The following is a 10,921-nucleotide window of genomic DNA, read 5'->3' as shown; positions in this document are numbered from 1 at the left end:
TATGCTGCGCAATACGTGGTAGCAACCTAGCCATCCATGTAGTCTAGTGCGGCAGGTCGCCGGCTTTTAATAATTACCCTATCCTGAGCAACACATAAACCACCGAATGCTCGACTTAACTTATGCAAACCTACATGATAATAACACTATGCTAATCAGCCGTATAGGCACACGCCCATTTCTCCAGGCAACCGAAATTAAAGATACCATTCTCATTAACAACGTTATTCACGGAAATCATTCATTCTTGCCATACTCGCTCAGTATATCTAATCGAAATACAAAGAATGTAACAAATATAAATTTTAACATACCCGTCTCTCATTACACGTATGTTCAACGACTGGCTGACTTTCATCGTGTGAAAATTCGGAATTTAATGCATCATCAAGTAAAAGTGCCAAACAACTTTGTATTCGCTGTTAAAAGCTGTGCCTACCAAGTACTACTTCATTACAGTTTTTGAGGTATACTTCGCCAGTTCTTGTGGCATCGGCTTCAACACATTAAAACCACTTTCAGAAAAAATATTTCTATGTTCTTGCGTGCGTTGTACTTGTATGTATACTCTACTACGTTTTCGTTAGTTGCATCAGGTTGTCATCGTATAATTGTTTTTAATTTTATCCCTAGGGAGTAATTTGTAATAAATTTTGTAGCTGCTAATATATGTATATTGACTATCGACCCACAGAAGCCTTCGGCTACGTGCCGAACAGTTTTTGGTGCGATTCATGTAGGAATGCGGTATAAATGAAATGAAGAAAGAAACGATATAGAGGAAAGGACACCCTTGTGCAAGCGCGCCATCACCTAGTTTATTCTGTAAGGAACTCAGTTATACTGAACAGTTTGATCGTCTGATCGCGGGACATGACTGTGCGCTTGAGTTGCTCGATGCGTTGACAATTTGCCGCCTTATTTAGCAGTCTTTAACTAATTCCGCATCGTCTTAGTAGATATATTTCTGGCGCTAAAAAACTTCTAATCACTCATTTCCCCAATGTATTGTTGTCTTCTTCAACCGTAGTTGAGCGCCCTTCCGCATAAGTTTCAAAGTGTACCCGCAAGCTCCCTTTTCAACCCACCTTCCATGCTGCCTAAGTTTCCTCTAGAACATATTGTCCATAATTATCTGTTCGCCTTTTAAAACTGCTGAACTCGGGAATCAAAATGTCTGTTTACATTTTCATGCCATCAGCAGTGGCATTGAAATCTGATAAACTCAGCTTAAGTAGAACACATCAAATCGAGAAAAAGCGCTTAACTTCGTCTCCTCCCACCGACCAGTTACGAAACGAGTGGCCATCAAGATATCTACTATTATTGCTAAATAAACTGGCAGCCCTGTGCCAATACAACTTAATACGTGTAATGAACCATGAGCAATATTCCTGATTTGTCGAAGCACTATTACTGACAGCGAAATCAAGAAACTTACCATAACATTTAATATTGTTTGAGCAAGTCATTTTGCCTGACCTGTAAATGAAAATGAGCATCGTGTCTGGTAGATGCTCCCGATGAAGACCTAATGCATCCATGACAGAGAAGAGTGATAGGCTACATAAACTCAATAAATACATTTGTCGTGGACCATACTTAGTCGAGCATAGTATGGCTGAAAATAAAGCGCTAAAATAAAACACACATGAACATATGTTATGTTGTTTTTAGTGCACTGCGGGTGTTTATATAGGTTGTATATTTCCTGCCCTAACTTCAGCAAATATGCGAAATGGCCTAGAGTGAGCGGCGTACGCTTTGAAAGACTATAAAGAAGAAACACGACTCACAGTATTCTGCGGAAGCCAAAAGAATGCTATCATTTATTGCTTGGTGTAAAAGACTTTATTAGTGGCATCAAAAATTGAAAAACGCTAAAGGAAACATGGACCAAACGTGACAGTCATATTTTCACGTCCTCACTTTTCTAGGCGGATTGTACTGCATGGCTTAAAGTTCTAGCTTTCCAGGCTGAGCATTTTCATCTTCTTGGGAAGGTTGCACTCGTCTTCTTCCACCGCCATTATCTCCACCATGAATCCGTCATACGAGGTACAAGGGTGCGGTGTTCGGGGAGTTCCAGCGCTTGAAACCAGGTGGCGGTCGGCACCCAGCTCACGTGACGACGTTTCGGGGCCACTTCCGGTGTTGGCTCCACCAGCAGCGTCGTCGAACTGATGGCATCGTTTGAAACGCTGGAGGGGGACGCCTGCGCATTGCACAAGAAACGGGAGGCCAATGGTTAGGTGTATCGAATATACGAGTCATGGCAGTCAAAAAAACACTCGATACCCACAGTAACAAAAAGAAATACGGATAAAAGTAAGTTTCCATCGCAGCTAAAAAGTTTATGGTGATTAGAGAAAAACGCGCCCGAGTAGCATCTATGAATTGCTATTTTAGGAAACAATGAATTAGGTATGGAAAAGGAACCCTATGCAGCTTTTTGGTAAGTTCAACCGTATGATTAAATCACCTATTTTATTACATTTACCTTGGGGGCATTACTTGCCGAAACCACGATTTCATTATGTGGCACGCCGTACTGCGGACCTCGAGAAAAATTTGACCACCTGAGATTCCTTTAGGGGGCGTGACGTCCAATTTTAGATAAATATTGGTATTTGGACATGTAATTCTCTTGAGTTCAAGAACGCAGTGACAAAAGTTAGCACATTTGAGCTTGCACGCAATTTCATTATCTTTTTCTATTACGCTCGAACATCACGACAGTCGCGCAACACTGGCACACTCCCGAGCAGTGACGTCACACGCTGCATGCTTGCCGTACGAACATCGATATTCCGGCGACGAAGTATGTTTCAGCTGCGCGCGAATTCGGGAAACTTCCGCTTTGTTCAGCTTGCCATTGGAATTGTTAAACTTACAGCGGCTCCAACAATGCCACCGCAGCACCTATGTAGCTCTGTGGTGCAGAGCGAAGGAAGCAAGCGGTGCATCGTCATGGTTCGTTCATGTTTCCGAAGGGGCCCGTCAAGCGTAAGGCTTGCGAGAGGAATGTGTACTGCAAGGACTGGCTATAATGTGACGATTTTGTTTTGGTCTCGGAACACTTCACGCCAGACAGGTACAACGAGGATTTGCAGCAGTTCGCCCAGTTTAGCATACCCGTGAAAACCGTGTTCGCGCACCTACCCATGCAGCAGGGCAAACGTCACAATTGCTATTTTTCTACCGATATCGAGGGCCCTGCGCGATAAAGCAAGTTCAAGGAAAGCTTCAGCCAGGAATACATCGTTCAACATCCTTGCACTACTGACACATGTGCACCGGCATTTTTTTAGATAAGGCACACAAAGTTAGAGGGGGAAAAAAGAATAAAACTGGTGGAAACGTGCGGGAGCTTAACAAAATTCTAATTTTGTTGAGTAAGCATCCAAGATGCATGCATGCATGTAATGCATGCCAGCAAACAATCTACGCGCATAACAAGTTTCACTGTGTGTAGTGGCGCCACGCTTTGTCTCCCGTGAGCGGCTGGTTAACCAGTGCTGTACGCATGAAACATGGTGAAATAAACTTATATAAACAGTGCGAAAAGGCATCAGCAGCATATCCCGCATAAACTCCTGCAACACCAATGTAGCCATTTATGTTGACCACGTTTACTACGCTGTACAAAAAATTATCAGCAGCAATAGCTGATACCTCCGCAAACAAGTAAAGATGCAACGACCAATACCTAGGTAAGGAATACTTCATACCGCCTTAAGACAGAGGATAGAAGCTCTGGGGTGCGATTTTGTAGAAATGACTTTTTTCATGCCAATGCCTTCTCGCGTGACGTCACCGATTTTGGAAATTGTGTGTACGTAGGCACGACGTTTTCTTGGATCGTCCAATCAGAAGTTCCCTTCATTGGCCGGATGTTTCTTTCGTATTCTCTTCTCTTTTTCCGGGACTGTATAGCAAATTTGTTTTGTAAAACGGCACTTCATAAAAGCGGACTTCCATGCTGCGTAAAGCAAATTCATTTTGTTACAGTACAACGCAAAAGCTGCCGCAGTCCAAAGAAATGCAAACGCAAGTGCTCTATTTTTGAAGTCGTAGCCACATAGTAGTCGGATGTGCATCCAATCCATGCCGTTGAGCGCAAGCAAAATGGCAGCCTTTGTTTACCTGTGAACAGCTGACAGCCCCTAGCGTGTCTGTCTGAACAGCTGACAGCCCCTTGCGTGCCCGTAATTGCGGCCCCGCCCCCGTCAGATACTGATTGAGGTGAGTAATTATTGCTCGTGTAGTGCTTGCATTGTCGTGTGGTTTTCGCTGCATGTCTGACGTGTGATAATTTCTTCTTTAGGAAGAGCCAAGAAGAATTATCCGTAGCCCCCGAGGTGAAACTTTGCAACATAGTGGATCGAGAACTGTCAAGGCATTTTCCATAGGGCACCGCCATGACATAACGATAGCTTCCTTAAAGTTATCGCTGCATCGGTAATACTTCCTGCACTGATACGCTCCGAGAAAGAAGCTGCTACAACATTAAATGTGAGTAGTGACTTCACCTTTTTTTACATTAGTGGTATAAAAAGGCAGAAATAAGTCGTAGTGAGCACTTTATGCAGGCGCTTAGCTTAGACAGAATGTTTGCCTCTAAATTTCTTACTGTGCTGCGGGCCGGCTGAAATTCCCAATTTGACAAAGAGAAAATGGCAGCAAAAGGGCCGCGGGTGTCCAAAGAGCAGGCGGCTATTCTCGTGCAGTTCATCGAGCAGCACCCATACCTGGCGAGAGCTTCTACAGAGTTCTCGCCACGTATGACTGCTGCTCGAAAAAACGAACTGTGGGAGGAGGTGGCGGCGGTGCTTAACGCACAGGGGCCAGCCGTAAAGGCCACCAGCCGTTGGCGGAACCATTGGGCCAAGATGGCCCATAAAGCGAAAAAAGAAGCGGCCAGGGCCGCGAGCGAGAAGAGGTGAGCTTCTAATGATGCTGACAGTAACGTAGTTCCACGTTGTCGTTGTTGCCGTGTTTGCAGGGCTACTGGAGGTGGCAAAGTGGGTGGCGTGGACGGCCGCGTCCTCGACGTCCTTATGAGGACAGGAGGGGTCCTTGTTTCCCCCCCTGAGTACTTCCCCGATAGCGAGGTGCGTACATTGGATTTAAAAAAGTGTTGTTTGTGTGACCTGCTGTGACCTCACAAATTTTCAGCATTACATTGGAACACAATATTGCAAAATTTTTAAGCCCTTTTTTTTGTGCAAGTGACAATATAGGTTATGTACTCTGAGCAGCAACTTGTGTACATGATGCGCATTGCACACACTGCTCGCAATGTCTGAACACTACTCTGATTGCAGGACGAGGCAAGTTCAGAGGAAGCTGCAGGGCCCAGCGGTTCCCGCAGAAATCTACCAGCGACAACTGCTTTCGTGGTGTCGGGCCCTGCAGCTGTTGCTGGGCCAAGTGGCCTTACACGTAAGGCAGTGACCTAGCTTTTGTAGTAGCATTGTTGTTTGCAGTTGCTGTATGATCTTGCTATGAAGTAAAGTACGTCACTCTGCTGTTATTACCTTTTTGTCCAACATCCAGCTCTCATTCATGAAGGAGAAATGCAAGACTACAAATGACTTGATGTTGTAATAGAGATTCCTTGTGCTTCTTATGGGTTACTGCTACCAGCAACTTTCTGTGGCATCTTTTGCTCTAACTACCTGTTTTGTGTGTCATTATTGTAGCTATGCAGCTATAATGACATTTCAAAGTGACTGGTTAGGACAATCAATCTGTGTAGGTCGGATAACAGTGAATGAGCAGTCTTTGCTTTTGCCTTGCATGAAGAGCCACCGGCTACGCCCCAGGTGCTGCGGCCTACGCCCCAGGTGCTGCGGCCTACCCCCCAGGTGCTGCGGCCTACCACCCAGGTGCCGCGGCCTACCACCCAGGTGCCGCAGCCAACCCCGCAGGTGCCGCAGCCAACCCCGCAGGTGCCGCAGCCAACCCCGCAGGTGCCGCAGCCAACCCCGCAGGTGCCGCAGCCAACCCCGCAGGTGCCACAGCCTACCCCCCAGGTGCCGCAGCCTACCCCTCGAGAGCCACGGGCACCCCGTAGACAGCCCAGGCAGCAGGAACTTGATGGTGCTGTGATGACGGCTACTGCCGCATACGTTCGCCAGAGCCAGTTGGAGGAAGCCAGAGTTCAAGAGGACACTCGCTTCCGCCAACAACTGCTGGAACAAAACCGGCAGGTATGTGCAAGGCCACAGATGTATATTTTTCTGCGTATGAAATTGATGAGCATATGACCTCTCTAAAAATTATATTAATCAGTGAACAAGCATAATGTATACGTGTAGTCCTGTGGTGATATCTTGTACACATTCGCGTGATATAACATGTGTAAATATCTACGCAATTATGTGGCAAAAAGAAAAAAGTGGCGTTGAATTCAAGGAAGCAGGTATAGCTATGTAACGCTTCTTAATGGAATGCGACGGCACAAGTTTGATGGGCCAGAAAGATATTTCCAGTGTTTGAATATACAATGACAAGACAATAGCCTGCAAATGGGGATGAATGCAACACACAAAGGCCCTGTTACTGAGCTTCTGTAATTAAACTAATTACACATCTTTGCTAACAGCACCACGAGGCCCACCTGCAGAGCCTGCGGCAGCACCACGAGGCCCACATGGAGAGCCTGCGGCACCTCGGGGAGGAGGTGGCGGCAATGCGGGAAGTGGAGTCTCAGCGCCTCGAAGTGCAGCGGCAACGCCTCGAAGTGGCGCGTCGGTCGCACGAGACCAACGAGCGCCTGCTTCAGCTGCTGCTGGCTGCACTGGGGCATGGTGGCAGCCAAGCCCCTCCCCCCTCTCAGGCCCCACATAATTAAAGGTAGCATAGGCAAGGAATTTGTAACTTATCTTAAAATTTGCTGATGTATTAATGATATGAAGGGCAAATATTGCTAGTTTGCAAATAAATAATTGCTGAAGTCACCCTTTAATGCAACCATAAGTAGCATAGCCGTTGCAGCATGAATTTTTTCTTCAAGGTTTACTTCAGCCATAAGAGCGTGCACACCATCAGGCTCACCTGCAAAAGTGCCTGTAGGCCTGGTGTGTGCGGGCATTCCGACTGTGGCACTGCAATTTTGAGGTGCCTAGTTATTGTCATGTCAATTTAAGCACGACGCCACACTGCAAGTGTTCTACAATTTAATCCTTGTCATCGAATGGTGAAATTTTCAGGCCTTACTATAATGTCGAAAGCAACCTGTCAATATACACAGCAAAAAAGAAAAAAGTTATGAAAATTCCTTGCCTATGCTCCTTCTTTTCATTTGTAATGTTTATTTTTTGTTTGTTGCATATGCATATTTGTTTGTGTCACTACGTACTGAGCTGGAATGTCTCTTTTCTTGCACATCTGTCTCATTATCAAACAATTTGTTGTCATTCAGTAATCTTTCAGGTTGTGATACATTGTATTTTAGCCCTTGTGGTGCAATTTGTGTGTAATATTTATGCAGTTTGTCTTACTGAATATCATAATATGGTGCTATGGCTCTTTCACTTTGAGCACCACAACAGCATGTTCCTTTCACATGTAGTGATGTACCTATACATTTCGCTGTGATAAATATTCGGTTGGCATGTGATTTAAGCACCTGCTCATTTCTGTTGCTGGTGCAGTTTAAGCCAGTTGTTATTACTGTGTACTTGTGCAGTGTACAACAGTTTTCTTAAACGATGCATGCCGTTACCTGTGATATATTATGATGCAAGAACAATGTGATCCGATATTTATTCCAACATGTCTGTGATATGTTGCATAATGTCTCTACTACTGAGTACTCATGATTCTCACACTTCTTCAATGTAGAGACTGTCGCATGTGATGTGTACATAAACAAGTGTATGTTGAAGGCTGAAATACAGAAAGGTGCAGTTTTCCTCTAGTGCTTTTATTTACACATCGCAACCACATTTCTAGTGCTAGCTTGCACTGTACAAATATTACTGTTTAACATTGCTGAGTTCTGCTATATACAAGTGAGGTCACTTTGTTGAAATCTGTCAACTGCTCGTGCGTGCACACACTTCGCGGGAGCCACAGCGTTTGACATGTCGGATGACCAGTTGGACGGCATTTTCGTCACTCGAAAGGAACTTTGCCGTTGTTGCGAGACAAAATGGTGGAGGACCTAGAAGCTGCGCGTGCAACAGCACGTTCCATGGAGCGGAAGGTGTGACGTGCACTGTACATCTTGGCTTCTGTGAGCTTCTCTGTGCTAGTAGAAAGTGAGGAGACAGGCGCTTATGTCCATCAATGCGTAAGGGGATACGAGTAAGAATCAGGCTACATGCATCTAGATGACGACAGCAGCAACAAGCAAATTGTGGCAGACACTTTGAATATGCACTTATTTTTAGCTTGCTTTCAATCTCATGTGTCACCTCTAACGATACTGTTTTACTTACTATAAGTGCAGGCTTTACATAACCCTTCACTACACAACTTTTATGTACCCACCGTGGTTGCTCAGTGGCTATGGTGTTAGGCTGCTGAGCACGAGGGATTGAATCCCGGCCGCATTTCGAAAACACCCGTGTACTTAGATTTAGGTGCACGTCAAAGAACCCCAGGTGGTCGAAATTTCCGGAGCCCTCCACTACGGCGTGCCTCATAATCGGAAAGTGGTTTTGGCACGTAAAACCCCATAATTTAATTTTTTTAACAACTTTTACATTTCTCAACAAATCATGAATGCTTTGCATTACGCAGACATCAACTACAACTTAGCACGGGAAATGTATCTGCAATTTCACAGCATGAAATGCACAATGCAATTACTTAAAACTGTGTGCATGCACCTAACGATGCTGCCGCTGCTGTTGACGTCGCAGCTGCCGCCGCACGCTCCTCAAATAACGCATGTGCTGCGCACGGGTTGTGCCAAACATGCCAATGACATTGTCGCGAACAGCCCGCCCTCTCAAGTAGTGCATTCTAGAGCCCGTGTTACGGGGCAGACTGTGTGGCGTGGGGTCGCCGTTATTGTCAAGCTCACTACTACTACTCCTGCTGCTGCTGTCGTCATCACTGTCATCGCCTGACTCGTCGCCTTCAGAAAGGCGAAGGTTGTGCAACACAGCACATGCCGCGACAATGTTGGCTGCACGTTCCGGCTCGTAGAGGAGGGTGCGATATCGCTGAAGACAGCGGAAACGGCTCTTTAAGAGCCCAATGCACCTCTCCACTACGGAACGCATGGCGGCATGTGCTGTGTTGTACTGCCCCTCGGCTGTGTGCACTGGAGGATGGCCAGGAACCGGGGTCAGGAGCCACGGCTCCAAGGGGTAGCCACTGTCACCTGCACAAAGATGGAAATAGTACATTGAGTACTCGGCTGACGAGAGGCAAGTTGTCAACTGAGGAAAGCTACAGCATCATTCAACAAAGGTAGACTTCAGGGTTGCAAGTCCCAAGTAAAAGCATGAGTTGAGCATGTCCATACCCGTCACAAACTCTTAACCAATTTACAAGTGTACGCGGTGCCTGCCACAAACAAGAAATCAACACTTGTTGGTGCTATCAATGACAATAGTAGCAGTAATGTGTGTTCATTTCTTCTGCTTCTGGCAGTCACTGGGTGCAGAAAGCACTAATACGTGTTGCTTTCGTCAGCTCCTCGCAGACACATAATGTGCTTGTAACTTAACACTTCGAACATTGCCAATGGTGGCAGTCAATGTCTTAATTTTCTTTTTTTACTCCGGAATTACTGATGTTCTTCTGGTTTGGTTAAAACTTTGGGTTGGAGCGGACACGGCGTTCTGCGCTGCTGAAGCGTGACTGCGCCAAAAAAAATGTTTTTTTTCTCACCGAGGAGGTATTCCCCGGCATTCACGATGCGCCCCGCTTGGAACCGCCGGCGCAACCATGTCGTCCGCCAGACAAAAGCGTCGTGGTCCGACCCCGGTCGCATAGGGTCCAAGGCCAAGATTTTCATGTCCGCGTTGCAGATCTGAGGTAAAACGTAAACCAGAGAAAGTGCCCGTTGGCAAGAGCAACGTAACTTTCAAAAAGGATCGCAGAAAACGTGAGTTTTACTTACGAACATGCAGTTGAGGGCGTAGTATCCCTTGCGGCACATGAACACAGCCTTGCGCTCACCCTTGGGTGCGATAATGGCTATGAGGCTGCCGTCTACGCATCCGATGACGCCGGGGATAACGCCGCGCCGAAGGAAACCCTCCTTCACGGCTGCCTTTTCCTCGGCTGTCTTTGGAAAATGGACCCACTTGTGGCGGGCCCCTGCGTTCACGACAGCCTCTGCCACACGTCGCACGCACTCGCTCACCGTCGACTGCGACACACGGATCGTCTCCTCGCTCCCAACGGACGCTTGGAAGCTCCCGGTAGCAAAGAAGCGCAGCGCACACAACACTTTCCGCTCCACCGACAGTCCCGTCGCTCGCTCAGCTTCTAGTTCCCCCGCCAGTTCCTCGCACAACAACCGCACCGTTCCCTTCGAGAGGCGAAAACGCCGTCGAAAATGGTCATCCGGCATGTCAAACGCGTCGTCTGGCTCTCCCTGTTCACGTCGGCGACGGCGAAGAGCCACGGCCATAGCGATCAGAGGGGCGGCCATTTTTTTCATGCCTTCGGAAACGACCCTGCCTCTGGCCGTTCCAAAAATCCGTGCCTTTTGCTCCGCATAATGAGTGCCTCAACGTCACGATGACGATTACAGTTTTCGCGGGTTCCTGACGTCGCGTGATTGACAGACAAAATGGGCGCGGCCCGGTCATTTTCGACCAATGGCTGCTCAGTGATGGCGGCAAAAGGCATGGAAAAAGTAATAGAATTGCTACAAAATCGCACCCCTGAGCAAAGTGAAGCCAACAGCTCACACGTTCATTGAATTGACCAATACAAAACACAGAAC

General features: G+C 46.8%; 1 protein-coding gene across 1 annotated transcript; it reads left to right on the top strand.

Moving 5' to 3' along the window:
• Positions 1 to 4,521: 4,521 nt before the first annotated feature.
• LOC129386636 (uncharacterized) lies at positions 4,522 to 7,922 on the top strand. Its single transcript, XM_055074721.2, has 5 exons — positions 4,522 to 4,942; positions 5,006 to 5,114; positions 5,328 to 5,445; positions 5,809 to 6,215; positions 6,611 to 7,922. Exons 1-5 carry the CDS (start codon positions 4,677 to 4,679, stop codon positions 6,857 to 6,859), a joined length of 1,149 nt encoding a protein of 382 aa, XP_054930696.1. The 5' UTR covers positions 4,522 to 4,676; the 3' UTR covers positions 6,860 to 7,922.
• Positions 7,923 to 10,921: the final 2,999 nt, after the last annotated feature.

Source organism: Dermacentor andersoni, chromosome 3 (genome assembly GCF_023375885.2).
Source record: "Dermacentor andersoni chromosome 3, qqDerAnde1_hic_scaffold, whole genome shotgun sequence".
Classification (NCBI taxonomy): domain Eukaryota; kingdom Metazoa; phylum Arthropoda; class Arachnida; order Ixodida; family Ixodidae; genus Dermacentor; species Dermacentor andersoni.
This window is presented reverse-complemented; position numbering and strand designations above follow the sequence as displayed.